This window comes from Enoplosus armatus, chromosome 14, assembly GCF_043641665.1.
Source record: "Enoplosus armatus isolate fEnoArm2 chromosome 14, fEnoArm2.hap1, whole genome shotgun sequence".
NCBI lineage: Eukaryota > Metazoa > Chordata > Actinopteri > Centrarchiformes > Enoplosidae > Enoplosus > Enoplosus armatus.
The window spans coordinates 835,049-851,154 of NC_092193.1; the positions used below are offsets into that span (position 1 = coordinate 835,049).

General features: G+C 45.1%; 1 protein-coding gene across 1 annotated transcript; it reads right to left on the bottom strand.

Moving 5' to 3' along the window:
- Positions 1-3,367: 3,367 nt before the first annotated feature.
- lamc2 (laminin, gamma 2) lies at positions 3,368-15,617 on the bottom strand. Its single transcript, XM_070919281.1, has 21 exons — positions 15,536-15,617; positions 12,035-12,211; positions 11,828-11,945; positions 11,436-11,557; positions 11,154-11,285; positions 10,595-10,784; positions 9,978-10,090; positions 9,350-9,742; positions 8,770-9,003; positions 8,484-8,620; positions 8,034-8,190; positions 7,457-7,662; positions 7,008-7,087; positions 6,761-6,898; positions 6,246-6,390; positions 5,973-6,122; positions 5,673-5,787; positions 5,023-5,219; positions 4,067-4,225; positions 3,878-3,977; positions 3,368-3,621 (listed from the first exon to the last, which is right to left on the bottom strand). The coding sequence occupies exons 1-21, from the start codon at positions 15,615-15,617 to the stop codon at positions 3,368-3,370; spliced, it is 3,399 nt and encodes a 1,132-aa protein (XP_070775382.1).
- Between the last annotated feature and the right edge of the window lie 489 nt (positions 15,618-16,106).

The following is a 16,106-nucleotide window of genomic DNA, read 5'->3' on the forward strand; positions in this document are numbered from 1 at the left end:
CTTAAAGTTGCGTTCAGACAGAAAGCAAAGTGAATTTTCGCTTCACATCATTTCACTCTGACTGATCTCAGAACTCAGCACAAACTGCAGTTCAGTTCATTCCCTCCGGTCTCTCCTCCTCTCTCGAGGCGTTAAGTCCCGCCGTACGAGCTCATCTTTCCCTGAACTCCAAACAGTTTATGCATCTTCGCGTCATTCGTCTTCCCACTGACTTTGTATGCAATCGCGCTGCCTCTAAAGTTCACTTTGCTTTCTGTCTGAACACACAAGCGACGTTTGGATTAAGAATGCAAACATGTTCTTGCATGAGGTCCACTGTCTTCTGTGACCTTTGAGGGAAATCTAACCGGTAGATCATCTCAGCTGCGCTCAGCTGCCGTCTCAGCCAAAGTGTCCTGCGGCAGCTGAAACTGTACATAGTGCCACATCCGTCATAGTTCAGGTCGACAGTTTAACCTCCGTGCTAAATCAGAGCTATATTAACCTGCAGGTAGCCATAGCAACAGTACTGATGCTTCTGATGCTAACCTAACTGTGGCTAACTGACCACAAACACACTTTCACACCTGGAGGAGGGTCGGAGAGACAGAATGGACTCCCAGGTGTCCACTGTTGTCTCATATCAGGATATCCTGTCATGCTAATAACTGAATGAGATTTTAAGGCACTGAGGATCCAGCAAATCATTTGACGTATTGATGGTCCTCAGCAGCAGTGTTGTTGTTGTTGTTGTGGACTGTATAAGGCAGTTTTTTTCTTCTTCATGTGCTCCTGTTAGCTCTTCTTAGACTGCATGCTTAGACAGTTTGGTTCTGGCATGAATGTTTATCACTTGGTAGAATATGATCTGTTGTGAATGTGTTTGCAAAAAAAGAGACAACACAAAAAGTAAATATATATATATATATATATATATATATATATATATATATATATATATATATATATATATATATGAAATAGAGTGGGGATCATCATCACCCACGTCTGTCCATTTTCTACTCCCTCTGTAAATGTACAGATCTGTACTGAAGACCAACTGAAGGCCTCATCAATGTGAAATGTACATTTGTTGGCAGTGATTTGTACATTTGTTCATGTTCGCTGTGTGTTCCACTTTTTTGTTGAATCCGCCTTCTGTTGCTCTGACTTCCTTTGATTGTAAACTGTGATGCACTCTTAAAAATGATGTGTCATTTTTAATGTGTGTGTGTGTGTGTGTGTCTGCTTTGGGGTTTCTAAGCACAACTGTGTGTTTACAGAGCAGGATGGAAATATTAATTTAATGTTATCGATAGTGTAACTACATTAATATAACTGACCGATTTAACTCATTTCAAAAGAAAGAGAGAAAGAAAGACGGATATGAAAGTAAGCTGACACTGAATTTGACAAGACATTGATTTCTTTAAGAATTTTCATGCTCAACGAGGGATCTTTGGTACATGTGTTGCCCACAATTTGAATTTTTAAATGATTGAAAGTCTGGCTACATGAATAAATAAAAAGATAAAATGATATGAACTCATCGGTGGATGGAGCTCAGTCATACATTCGACTGTAGGTGAACCTAAGAGGAGGTTTATAATAACTCTCAGTATAATAACTGCAGGTAACGACTGATTCTGTTCTGTGTGTTAGTTGAAATATGCCACTTTCATAAAACAGATATTTACGTTACGTCTCAACATGGTGTACTTTGTGTCTGACAGGAGATCAAAGTGACAAGTGTCTTATGTTTCCAGAGACTTTGAACACAACAGAGTGTCGCTGTGATGATTGACAGGCAGGCAGCTCCACTTTACTGACTTCTGACTTTTCAGAAGCTGACTTCATCCTTCCTGCATGTCCCGGGACTCTACAGTTAACTCTTGTCATTCCAATAACACAATAAAGTTTATTCTGTAGTAATATGACCACATGCTTTTTGTGTGTGTGTGTTAATCAATACTGAAAATAATGGTTATTTGCAACCTTCTATCTCCAACGATCAGCTTGCTTTCTTGAGATCATGAGACAAAATGGAGAAGCTCTTATATCTTTTCATGTATTTGTTTTGTTGTGTTTTTTTTTTTTTACAGTATTTGTCTTCCATAATCTTAGCGAGTGCTTCATGTAGAAATGTCAAATACATACATGTTATCAAGGTGATGAATAATGAGACTAAAACATGATGTAAATCAGACAGAAGGTGCAGCAGGGTTTATTTAAAAGCAGTTGTAATACATACATAAATATTCCTGCTTTTCTCTGACTCTGAAAATAAAAACACTGAATTTAAAAAGATAAAAAAACTGATGTACTGTATGTACAGTTATAAATAAAATACATTTACATTGACACACTCACATACATCACATCATTATCAGAAATATAAACACAAAAAATATAGTTTCATACACACAGTGTTCATCCACTCATCAGGTAAGTTAGACTTATGGCTTCTAAACAAGGCAGTTTATCTTTATATGTAACAGCCTGTAGGGGTCGCTCTTTTCCTATTTGTTTATTATCAGTAGTTGTTGTTATGTGCAATAATACATCTGCAGGTCAAACATTCTGTAGTTTTCTGTGTTATTTTAATATGTTAAATATGACGTTTCTGGTCTTTCCAAATCATTCAGGTAGTTACTGTAAAATACGATGAGCCGTAATGTTGCGTTCAAGGTAAATAAACCCTGAACCAGCGTTCGAACCACCGCTGTCTTTGGCTGAAATGAGACATCCATATTTATTTGGTTTTTCAAGTTTTCAGAAAAATCAAAGTTTGCCATGAACAGTATTGAACTGATATTTACAGTAACTCCCACATGACATGAACGCAGCACGAGGATCACAGTGAGTTTTTGGTGCAATGACCCATTGAGATCATCAAACGACACCAACCTGGTACCACTTTAGTATAAACTGTCAATCACGTCGCGACCTCTCAGATTTATCTTCTGACCCCTTCGAGGTCGGGACGTCTACACACATCATACACATGATGTTGTCGGGGGACATCTGGTTCAACTTCAAATTCCTGAAGTGACTGAAATCGGGTCTTAATGTGTCTTAGTTTTAAACATCAGGAGTGGAGTCTGACAGCAGTGTCTGTGACTGAAGCTCACCGTCCTTTAAATCACCTGTTTTATTGTTACTTTCATTTCATGTTCTAGAAAGATGCTATAAAAACATGTTTTTTCATAATAATTATTATTAGTTGGAACGTTTTCTAACCGGCCAATCACTCAAAAACTCACTGGCTTTTTTGTTGCTCCACCCGTTGTTTTATAAGAGCAGGTAGATTATTGTTTAAATGGCAGGTATCTTATTGTGGATCAGGACTCGGCGAGACCAGAACTTGGCAGCAGTCTCCTGGCGGTCCTCAAGCCTCCTCGATGGGCGGGCTGTTGAAGCAGCCTTTGGGGACGGCCTTCAGGATGTCCTCCAGGTTAGCGATGTCTCCCAGGATGGTGTCGATGTCCAGGTTGATGCCGGTCAGCCGGCGTCGCTGGGCGGCCTCCTGCTCCTCCATGTCCCTGAGCCGAGGCCTCAGGCGCCCCTCCACGTCTCTCTGAGCGTCCGCCAGAGAGTCCTCCAGCTGCTTCAGATGCTTTTCATCCACAACACCGGACTGGTCTGAGGAGGAGAGGAAGAAAGACGCAGCTAAAGACCTGTCCAGCATGTGTCTCTGCAGTCTACAGGTGTGTAACGTGTCCTGTCCAAATCTTTGAATTGGCTGATTTTATGTCCCAGTTCACGGAGAATAAGAGGCCTTTACTGTAACTACAAGGCTGTTTGTGGTCACGTCAGAATAATCACGAGGCAGAGCACCTTAGCTGACGTCAAACCAGAGAAAACTGTCTTCTGCTCGAAGATATGAAGCTCTACTTACTCATGTTCGCCAGCAGGCCGTTGATGTCTCGTAGGGTTTCTCCCACAGCGTCTCTGGTCCGTCTGGCGTTGTTGAAAGCTGCAGCCGCTCCATCAGCAGCCTGCAGAGGAAACATTTACATCACTGACTTTTTGTCCAACACTGTGTGACTCTCATCCCTGACAGTTTATCTCTGTGTGGACAGTCTACCTGCTCAGCGTCAGCCTCCAGCCTCCTGGCAGCGTCCAGCTCGAAGACCAGGTCTGCAGTCGTACCGTCCGCCTTCATCCTCAGATCCTTCGCGTCTTTGTTCAGTTTGGTGGCTTCATTCATCAGACCAGCATGAGACGGCAAAGATTTAAATGTTCCCTGAAGAGTAAAGACAAACCCCAGAGTCAGCACAGAGCGGAGGTCAGAGGCTGGAATCAAAGCAGCCAACCAGGTACAGGTACAGGTACAGGCAGTATCAGAGCTGAACACTGCCGCCTACAGGCATGAAGAGTAACGACTGCAGACAGTCAGCGACACAGCTGCATTTCATTCGTGTTTTACATGCTAAACCGAATACTTCAGCTTTGAGATCCATCATGTGTCCTGTGTCCTCCTGGACCGTCCTCCTGGTCACTAGACAGGAAGTCGGAGGCTCTGACCAGATTTAAGGCCAGATCCCAGTAAGTATTTAGAACAGGAAATAAATTTGACAAAATCTTAAAAAGTTGAGAATGAGTTAGAAGTTCATTGTTCATCTTGGAAATAATAAGTTGGTTAAAAGCTCTAGAAAAAGCTAGTAAGTGGACCTTGAGTTGGGATTGTTTTGTCATTAGTTTTTCATGCTTAACTTTTAAAGCCAGCATGGTGTGAAATCAGCTGCTGAGCTCATGTCCTCACATCTGTCTCCATTGACAACTGTGTAAACTGCTTCCTGTTATGAGGACGTGTGACGCAGCTGAAAGCTCCAGAAAAAGCTAGTAAGTGGATCTTGAGATGAGATTGTTTCATCAAAAAAACCTTCCCATGACAACTTCTGCTTGAGTATGAAATGTCCGTTACTGTGACACTTTATTACTTCCTACGAGTTTTAAATATTAAACACAAAGAAAAGAGCAGCTGAAGAAAAACGGACTGATGTCCGTCTGACCGTGAGACTGCTGCTGATTGGTTGTTACCTCCAGACTGTTGACCAGGCTGTCCAGCTGGCTGATGGTTCCCAGTGCGTTGGTGTAATCATCGGACACGTCTCCCAGGACGGACAGCGTCTCTGTGTTGTCGGCAATAGCCTGCTGGATGATGCCGTTGATGGCGGGAAGACGCTTGATGGCGTCGTCAGCCGGAGATTTGCTGCCGTCGATCCGCTGGTCAAAGCCTGCGGAGGAAGACGAGGAAGACGAGGAGTCACAATCAGTCTGTCGATAGAGACAGCCTGCCTGTCTGTCTGTCTGTCTGCCTGCCTGTCTGTCTGTCTGCCTGCTTGTCTGCCTGCTTGTCTGTCTGCCTATCTGTCTGCCTGCCTGCCTGACTGTCTGTCTGTCTGTCTGCCTGTCTGTCTGCTTGTCTGCCTGTCTGCCTGCCTGTCTGTCTGTCTGTCTGTCTGCCTGCCTGCCTGCCTGTCTGTCTGTCTGTCTGCCTGTCTGTCTGCCTGCCTGTCTGCCTGCCTGTCTGTCTGCCTGTCTGCTTGTCTGCCTGCCTGTCTGCCTGTCTGCCTGCTTGTCTGTCTGTCTGTCTGTCTGTCTGCCTGTCTGCCTGCCTGTCTGTCTGCCTGTCTGTCTGCCTTCCTGCCTGTCTGCCTGCCTGCCTGTCTGCCTGCCTGTCTGTCTACCTTTCAGGGTATTCAGGGCGTTGTCCAGCTCGTCGGTGTTGCTGTTGATGCGCTGCAGAGCGTCCTCGGTGGCGTCCTTGGCGACGTTGACTCTGTCCAGCAGCGTGCTGACGTCCTGCAGAGAGGAACCAGGTGGAGGTCAACAGAGCTCAGACTTTCATTCGCGCACTCTTTTGCATCTTTGTACCTTTTGCTTTAAGGTACTGCTACTGCGTCCTACGTGTATAAAGTACTGCCCCCCCCCCATGTTTTGTCTTAGTAGCGCTGTGTGACATCTGGATTCTCATAGTCCTTCAGTACCTGCTGGGCGGCCTTGCCCTTGGCCAGCAGGTCCCCGGCGGCGGCCATATCTTGTTGCACGCCACCCTGCAGCGCCTCGTAGCCTGAGATGTCCTCGTTCGCCGCGTCCTTCAGTCCACCCAACCTGGAAACCATGGCGTCCACCTCCTCCTGAGCATGATGGGGGACAGGGGGGGTTAGAGACTTAATAAGAACCCGATATTGTTTCCTGGTCGGGACTCCTTGTTTCCTAAAGGTACACTACATGTTCTGACCTCGAACAGTAGCACTTACCTTCAGGGATGATGGGATGCCGCGCTCCATGTCGGTGATGTCTTTCAGCATGCCGTCCGCCATTTTGCTCTCGTCTCTGGCCTCACTGCTCAGCCGGGTCGCCTGGTTCTCCAAACCCTTCACCTGGGCTGAGGTCTGATCGTACCTGAACGCACACGGACATCACATTGGGCCACTAAGAATGGGAGTCTCTGAGTATAAACTGGTCCACAACAGAGACCTGGTCTACACACAGTAAATACACTGTGGACACTTTGCGTCCTGTTAGCGGCTAAGCTAACTTGTTAGCTTCACCAGCTGCAACATCAAAGTGATGAGCACATTAATGCATCAATAATTATAATCCAGTAAAATATGTGATTCTGAAATGGGTACTTTAAGTATATTCTGATGCTAATACTTTTTAATGCAGGACTTGTAATAGGGTATTTCTACTCTGTGGTATTAGTACTTCTTCCACCACCGTTAATGGTCTCAGTGTTTAGCAGAGGAGCTCAGCTGACAGAGAGACTCACGTGGTTTTCAGACCTCCGATCAGCTCTTTGACTTTGTTCTCTTTGTTCATGAGAGTTCGGACCAGAGCCAGACTCTTCTCCGAGTCACTCAGGGCGTCGGTGGCGGTTCGCTCCACGGCGTCTGCCTTCGCCTGATGTCTGCAGGACGGACGGAGAGGAAATAGTGACGCTGGTGAAGACGCAGACATCTAACATGGTGTAAATATTATTCATCAGTAACACCACGACATGAACATGACGGACTTACTCATCAGCCAGACTGGTGGCTGTCTGCACCAGAGAAGAGAGCCAGTTTAAACCCAGCGGAGCATCTCCAAGAGGAAACTCCTGCCGGGACGGAAGAGACAAAGCAGGTTTTAGATAAAAGTGACCCTGATCATCATCATCATCATCATCATCATCATCCTCTGGATCATCTTCGAGGTCACAGTTCTCACCAGCAGACTGCACCTTTCTTTTCACAGTTTTAAAGGAATCGAACCTGTTTCACAGATTTCCTTCAGTCTGATTTCAGTTCATTGATACAGACTCATTATCCAAAGTATAATTAACAACACAATTATGATGAAATATTAACGATTACTTTATTGATTCACAAGCTGTCCAGCAGTATATACAGTAACTAAAGTGATGAACATTAGTTATTGAGTTAGAATGAATTAAACATCATTCTTCTCAGGTTGTCTCAGGTCTTACAGCTGATCCGAGGTCAGTCTTGGTTTTGTCCAGTTTGCGTTTCATCTCCTCCATCAGAGTCTGAACCTCCTCCACCTTCGTCTTGTACGTCTGCTGCTGTTGTTTGATGTCGTCCGCTGAGTCGGCGATGTTTTGGATGTCCTGTCCGTCGTCCAGCTGACTCCTGCTGATGGACGACAGGCGGCCCTGCAGGCTCTTCTCCACTCCTATTGGACACAGGTGGTGTGACGTCACCAGCATATAACTTCCTCTCATCTGATGTGAAACATTCTCCACAACTCCTCCAAAGGACTGAACACTACTTTGACTGCAGTTTATCAGTAACCGCCTCTGAACAAGTGTGTCCAACTGCAGTTCCTCTAATGTCCACTAGATGATGCTACAAAACTCTGACTGTTGGGAAGTGAGTGGGAAAACACCACAAACACAGTCCATAGTTTTTACTCAACAAGAGATCCTCGACCTCATCTGATGTCAGGCTCAGAGATCATAAGGAAAGACACGCCTCAGCCTCGTTACATCACATTTTCTGGCTCCAGTAGTTGAAGAATCATCGATGATGTAAATGAAGTCTTACCTGCGAGCAGCTCGGCGTTGTCCTGCAGGTCGTTCACCAGCTCCTCTGCGGCTCTCAGAGCAGCCTCCATCTCAGCACTGTTGGCTGGTTTCAAACCTCCATCCATGTCTGAGAACAGAGTCTCCAGCTCCTTCAGTTTGCCAGCGTAAGCCTCCATCTGAAACACAAACTCATTTACAACTGTTGTCTTGTATCCAAGTGTGTGTGTGTGTGTGTGTGTGTGAATGAGACCCAAGTTGTGAACCACATCTCATCACAGTCCATCAACAGCTGTTGAGATGTTTCATCTGAACTGAAGCTAAACTGAGTCTTTAAATAGAAGTAAGCACATTACATTTGCTGTACATATCTACATTTCATGGTGTTAGTGCTCAATCTTTAGTTCACCACAAACTCAGTTTCATCTAAACCAGAGTTCATAGTTACAAAGCAGCGTTTTCTCAGCTGTACCTTTGACTTGATGGGGCTGAAACAGGCGGGACAGTTGGAGCGTTGACACCTCAGACCCTCGAAGCCCGGTCTGCACCGACAGCGACCCAAATCATCACACTGTCTGGACTCTGAGCCCTGAACGTCACAGTCACACGCTGGAGAGGAATCAGCTGTTAATACCCTTCATATGCCTCAGCATCAGGCGGAGAGTTCAGGTTCATAGGTTAAAGTTACAACACAGATGAACTGATTATCATCACATTAGAAAACATCAGGAGGAGGTCCTGGCTGAATCCCTTCTTACGTTTGCAGGCGTCTCTGGCTCTGCTGTGGTGGAAACCTTCCTCACAGGCCTCACAGCTGAGGCCCCTCGTGTTGTTCACACACTTCAGACATTCTCCGCTGCTGCGGTCGCAGCTTCCCGCCACGCTGACGTCAATGTGGCCGTTACATTGGCAGGGCCTGCAGGGTCGCTGCACACCGGCGCCCCCTGCAGGGTCACCGTGAAAACCCTCCTGACAGACGTCACAGCGAGGACCTGAGGGGACACACAGACCAATATTAATATAATAATAATATTATTGATCATATTGTTGAGGCTTTGATATCAATAATGTTTTTTATCAGTGTGTAATGTTTAAAATAGAAGAGCCATGTGCACAGTAGCTGTGCTCCAGCTGTTTCTGAGAGCCTGCCTTTTCATTGTGGAATGAATATTTTATAATCCAGATGGTTTAGAGGATTCTTTGAATCCCTTCAGAAGAGCAGTGACATTCATCAGTTATAATAACATCAGACAGTTACATCAGAATATTATCATGAACTGATTTGAATGATTTCTGCCTGTACTGTGTGTGATGTGGCCTAATCATCCGGAGGCCTACCTGTGGTTCCGGTTGGACAGCGGTCACATCGGGGCTCCAGTGAACCGGCTGCCAGGGAGCAGGACACTCCGTCCGCGCAGGGACACTTCACACAGGAACTAGGCTGCCAGGGGTCACGGTAAAACCCCTCAGAGCAGCTCTGCTCTCCGGGCGTCTCATCAGCAGAGTAACAGTCTCCGGTCTGCGGGTCGCAGCTGCCTCCTCTGCAGCTGCAGGGCTCGCAGGGGCTGAAGGCTCCATCTGCGGGGATCCTGCGTGTGAAACCGGCTGAGCATCGCTCGCAGAACTCGCCCTCGTATCCCGGGGGGCAGCTGCAGGTCTGAACCCAGCGGGCCGGGACACCGTGTCCACGCCGCGCCGACACCAGCTGCACGTTGTCAAGGTAACCACGTCCTGAAAAAGACACAACATTTCAGTAAATCAAGATCAAGACAGGAATGTTAACAAAAACTGGTTTTATAAAGAAACTGTGTGAGAGCTGAAAGTTAGTGCTTGATAATGTGTAAAAAGTGCTACGACTTCTGTGAAAGAAAGGCAGGAAGCAAGACTGGATGGAACCAAGACAGCAAATCAGAGAGGCAAAGAAACCACTGAAGAAGAAAGGATGGAGGTGTAAAAGGAAGCTCACCGTTTTCGCCAAATGTTGCCCGGATCTTGATGGCGGTGAGGTTCTGGAGGAGCGTCTGGAGCTGGAGAGAGGAGAGCTGAGGCCTCCACCTGCTGCCGGGCTGCTCATCCAGTCTGTTCATCACACAGAAGATGTGATTTCACACCCAGACATTTAGCTGCTGTTATTGTTTCAGTCCCTCAGGTGGGACCTTCATCATACCTGAGTCCATCTGAAACCTCCATCAGACTGGAATCTTTATCTACCACAAGTAAAGCCCCTAATGTCTCTGCTCAGTTCTTTATATTGTTATTGTGGTTGTCTTCCCGTCACATTTCAGCCAAACGTTGTTCTACACCACAAACTGTTGAAGGTGCACGTGTGCAGATTCTCTCTGTGGGAGAAGTTTGTTTCTACTTGCTCAGATTACAGCAGCAGGATTCTTCCACTCTGACAAACAGGAATGTTTACACTTGAGGTCAAACCCTGTATGTACCCACAAACCCTTGGGTGTGGGCGGGGTTTATCAGGCCAGAGGTGACGTGAGACAGACTTTGACAGAAACATGTATTGACTTTGACTTTGAGGGATTATCTCTCTGCAGCACGTTTCAAGTCTCTGCAGGAGGATTTTCTGACCTGAAACTGTAGTGGATCTTCTGTCCACAGGGGACGATGGACCGCAGGTCACCCAGCGAGGCGGCGACTCGTAGACCGGCACCTTCCAGAATCACATCATTGGTGGACGGGTGTCGGACGCCGCGGTCCAGACGCAACGAGAAGGAAAAGTTCTGACCATAACTCAACAACTGGTTCCCCAGGTAAGGAGCTGTAGGAGGGGAGAGAAACACCTGGTCAGGAAGGAGGAGAGGAGAGGAGGAAGGAAAGGAAAGTGGGAGCTGGGCAAGAAGAAGACAAGAAAACAGGAGAGGATGTGGTGAAGAGAAGACAACAAAAGACAGAAAAGGAAAGGACAGGAGGAGGAGGAGACATGGAGGAAGGAGAGAAGAAGGAGAGAAGGAAGGAGGAAAGGTAAGAAAAGAAGGAGATGTGAGGACAAGGAGACATGGAGAGGGGCTGAAGAGATAAGGAGGAAAGGGAAAAAATAAATTATGGTAAGGAAAGGAAAGAAGGAGATGTGGGAAGAAGAGAGGACAAGTAGACGTAGGGATTATAAAGGAGGCAGGTTTGTTCTCACCTGGGGCGTACAGGTAAACCGGCAGGCTGTTTTTGGAGATCACCTCCAGGTCCTGGTGTTTTGGGGACCAGCGAAAGTGAACGTCGTCGGGGGTGACGCCCTGCGCGGTCGCCGTCTTCCAACCTTCTGGACCTGAAAACACAACACAGAGTCAGTCACCTCACACAACATCACAGCTGGTGCTCTCTGGAGCTTTTACTTTGAAATTGAACCCAGATTCCACTGTTAACTGCTGAAACTGTGAAGGGCCTTTTATTGTGAAGTGGAGAGGTGAGAGGTTACCTTTGGCGAAGGCGGAGGTGATGTTGTGGACGGAGTAACCGGATTGTGCAGAGCACCGGCTGCTGTGTCCGTAACAGAAACACGGCAGGGTCAAACTCCCAGAGTCCTCTCTGGGCTGACGTCTGAAAAACACAACGAGAGACAGGAAGTTCGAGCTGAAACTCACAAAAGGCCCAGAGGGAGAAGGATGATATGTGTGCTCGCTTCTGCTGAAAAGTGCTTTTGAAATGTACATTTGTGGGAGAAGCGTTGATAGGAGTTAAAGTGTTAAACCGAAGCACTGAGAGACATTCAAGCAGCTGAAGTGTAAACACAGAATGGAGGTGAAGTGGTGGTTGTAAATGTGAGATTATTCTAAGGACTCTGTGGGTCTGAAGCGAAGTGTTTGTCACCTTTGCAAACAGCCTTCAGGTCCGATCGGTCCGTCCGCGCAGCGGTCGCATTGTTCTCCTGTGACGCCTTCTTTGCAGCTGCAGCGCCCCCTGCTGTCACATGTGGCACTGACGGAACCTGGAGGAGAGCAAAGTGGAGATGTCCAGCGTTAGTAATGAAACTGATCCGTTTCTCTTTGAGGAAAGGTGCATGTTGTGGTTTCTCACCTGTGGGGTTGCAGCGGCAGGGTGTGCAGCTCAGTCCCGCCCCCTGCAGGTAGAAGCCGTCCTTGCAGCGCTCACAGTGGCGGCCCGCAGTGTTTCCCTGACAGTGGACGCAGTGCAGGCCCCAGTGATCCCGGAGGCAGTACCGAGATCTCCCATTGCAGTTGCAATGCAACGCAGCTGCAGGAGGAGACAGGGGGTAAAAGTCCATTCGATTTTGTTTATATAGAATTGTATTTATTGAATTAATCGTTGATTGTCGCAGAAACAAAGAGTGGTTTGTGGTTTTCAGGATGAAATCTTTGTTAATTAGAAAAGTTGTTCATTGTCATAAGAGTAGTGCATGCAGCCTGTCACAGTCGCTCCTGTTTGTTTTCTTATTTTTTCTTACTTTTCTCCTTTATTCCTTTAATAACTCCGTACTTTTTTTAAAAAAAATACTGACATTTGAAGTTGTGCCCTCTCCAAACATGCTGGTGGAGAGAGTTCTGGAAAAAAAAAAGTACTTCCCCCCCGGAGATCAATTAGTGTTTAATTCAGATTTTGTGACGTATCTGTCTTATGTTGTTCGTCTGACCGGCCAGAGCGTTTGAAATGTGTGAAGCGCCTCATGTGTTCTGTGGTTTGTTCTTAAATCCCAGACAGAGCTGCACCTCCCAGCCTGAAGCCCTCCACACAAATCATCATATTCCAGAGTCCCACCCAAACCAGCCGACGCCTCGCATGAGGAAACAACACAGCTGTCTGTCTGCAGCGAGCTCACAGATCTGATTAGACTTTTCCAGCAGCTGCTGCATTAAAGCTTCATTTTAAATTCTGATTCAGTTTCAACAGGCTGCTGCTTGTTACTGCTGTCAGCAAAGAGGGGAACCGTCATACCCTTAAACAGCATTTACTGGTAAAGTTGTGGAATGACAGTGAAAACTGGGAGTTTGAGGAAAGAAGACTTGCTATCAGCTAACTAACAACCAGTTCCAGTAGCAAACTAACCAGCTTGGTTGCTAACTGGACAATATGTTTATTCAAAAGATATATTTCTACAATATCAGTCAATACCTGTCTTCAGACCATGTCTCATCTGAGCAGTCATATAAAAACTTGCCACACAGCTAATATGATAGCTTCTGCCATTTTTGACTGCCCAAAATTAAGATGGTTATCAACTGGTCAGTGACACAAATTCCTGTTTCAGTTCACCAAAGTTGAACTCACAGATTTACTTTTCCTCTGCAAGCAAATCACTGATTGCAAAGCAGTTTCATCTCTGTGTGTCCAGTACGGAGACAGATCCAAGATGTGTTTAGCCTAGCTTAGCACAAAGACTGGAAGCAGGGGGAAACTGTTAGCCTTATTCCATCAAAAAAGAAAAAGTGATTAAGTTGTTTTCAGTCACAAGAATCCCAAAAAACCCTGGTGGGACAGACTTTGGCTGGTAGTTAGCTAACATTTGTTAGCGAGGGAGCTAATGTCAGCTTTTCTTCATAAAAGTTTCTTCATTTTATTTTGTTATTCCATTCAGAAAGTGTTTATCTAATCAAGTACGTAATGGGTGGTAATTACCTCCCAGTTCAAGGTGCGTCTGTCTGTTCTGTTGTCTGACTGTCGGGACGAGGTTCACCTCAGATCTCTGATTCAGAGGTTCGTGTGGCGACAGCAGACTCTGATCAATGACACACCGTGACTCACTCTGTGATAGAAGTTCATGTTCATCTGAACGCCGCCGGCAGCCACGAGTTCGTCTATTACGGCTTTTATCTGAGAGGATTCCTCTTTAAAGAACGTGACAATAAAACCACTGTGAGGAGCACTCGGATTCACAACTCAGGGTTTCTGTTACCCCCGAGGGAACAAAGTCACACCCACTGTTTGTCTTCGAGGGAAAATGATTATGGATGATTATGTCGAGAGTACAACAGAATAAATACACACAAAAGAAAATAATAAAAAACATTTAAAAAATAATAATCATTAATGAGAAAACAAACAGACAGCAGAACACTGAAAACAGTTACATTCAAGAGCACAGTAGCATGTAATGGTTTTAAATTGACCTATAGGTACCATTGTGTTAAGTTTTAGTGAGTGTTGTAAAATAATAATAATAATAATAATAATAATAAGACAATGTTTGATGGATATTTTTGTCATATATGAGATCTAAGTTTTTGATCTTGTAAACACTAAAAACGTTCAGTGTTGAAGTTAATTCTTGAACTTTCTACCACACGTGATGATGCATGATGTCATTAAAAGTTATTAATGGAGGCCATTAATTGATCCTCGAGTTAAGATCATCATCATTTCTTTGTTAAAGATTGCAGCGTATCAGTCAGGTAAACATGTGTAACACATTATAACAGATTTGTTCTTACCTGTGCACAGGTAAACTAACGACTACACTCAAACAGATATTTCATGGTCTTCAGTCATCTGTCAGTGTGTTGGGATGAATTCAACATATCATTATAATTACAACTGGTTATAACTTCCCTCCCTGAGGGGGAGGCAGCTCCCATCTGACAGCTCAGGTTCAGGCCTCACCCACAGGTGAGGGGAGGGCAGCCTCACCCGTGGGTGCCTCCCTTTTCTCCCTTCTTTCATGTATGAAAGCATACTTCAGCTAATAAGAAACAACACGTAGAAACTTTCCTTCGTGTCATTTGAATTTAATTTCATGTTGTGTTTAATGTCTTTTTTTTTTCTCAGTTTCCAAACTGAGACTTTGATTTGAACTTTTCTTCTTCGTGTTACTTCTTGTTGAACCTCTCTGTTCTGATTTCCCTCCCTGTGGGATATAAAGACTGATCTTATCCTCTCTCATCTAATCACACTGCAGCCTTTTCATCTGCAGCGCTGAGTAGCGTTACAGTCCTCTCTGTAAGTCTGTGAATAAAAATACTCAACTGATTGTATGAAGTCTTATATTCATGTGTACATGAAGGCTTCTTCTTCTTACACTGTTCATAGTTATAGTTACCTGACTGATAGTGCACATGCTGATCATTCTGTATAGTTTCTCTTTATGTTTTCACTTTCTGGTTAAATGGAAAACTGCATCTAGTACTCACTGTGTGCAATAACACTAAAGTTATATCTAATCTAATCTAGATGATGGTAAATTCTCAGCAGTAATGAATCATACACAGTTTGTAGTAAAACATGCACAAACACACACACACATATATATATATAATGTAAAATAAGTTACTTATAAGCTCAGTCAAACCTCTTAATCATCACACTGAAGGTAAATGAACAATATTAGAGGTTAACTTTAGTTTCCCTCTCTGCGCAGCGTGCAGTGTGGACAATATAATGTGTTTATCTGAAATGTTGCTTTAAATTTGAAACAAACACAGAAGAAGCAGCTGTGTGATTGGTCAAAGTTCAACTGAGCTCATATTCTGTTAGCTGTGAAGGTGACAGCAGAAGAGTGTTGAAAGATGCTTCGCATTAAAAACAGCAGAGTGAAAGCAGAGAACCAGTGGAGGGTCAGGTACTTACAGTAGTGTGTGTAGGTCGCCTGAACGGCACAAACTGCAGCCAAAACCCCGCAGAGTGAAATCCAGCTGCTGCTGTTCTTCATGTCGTGTGGATCCTAAAATCAGATCAGTGTCAAATCTCAGAGCTGCAAAAAGAAACTCATCCAGCTCCTCGAACAGGCGGCTTTTAACTCCTCTCCTGCTGCAGGTCTGGACACGCTGCACATACTGAGACACACTTACTCACATGTGATTCACAGAGCACACACACACACACACAGTCAGAGGATATGACGGCTGCAGTGTGTCAGTCAGAGTGTGTGTGTGTGTGTGTGTGCTGGGACAGTCCGGGGCGTTGTTCTGGACGTTTACTGGGACTCTTCCACCATATTTACATTTTTATGACACAAAGACGTTTCACAAGACAGAAATTAAAAAATGGAATCGTTGTGGACGTGAAGAGAACAAACGCTCTGTTCTACAGATGGAAAACATTCGGGCTGATTTAGATGTCTGACTGCTGGATATAGTTCAGATTTAATGAAGCATCATGAAATATTATGAAGCACTGCAGAGCATTATTCATCTTTTCG

Excerpts from the sequence above, each read along its gene's own strand:
- lamc2 (XM_070919281.1), bottom strand. The coding sequence starts at position 15,617 with ATGAAGAACAGCAGCAGCTGGATTTCACTCTGCGGGGTTTTGGCTGCA. Across the intron at positions 6,899-7,007 it reads GCCACCAGTCTGGCTGATGA|ACATCAGGCGAAGGCAGACG; the intron begins GTAAGTCCGTCA and ends TCCGTCCTGCAG. Across the intron at positions 4,226-5,022 it reads GCCTGGTCAACAGTCTGGAG|GGAACATTTAAATCTTTGCC; the intron begins GTAACAACCAAT and ends TTTACTCTTCAG.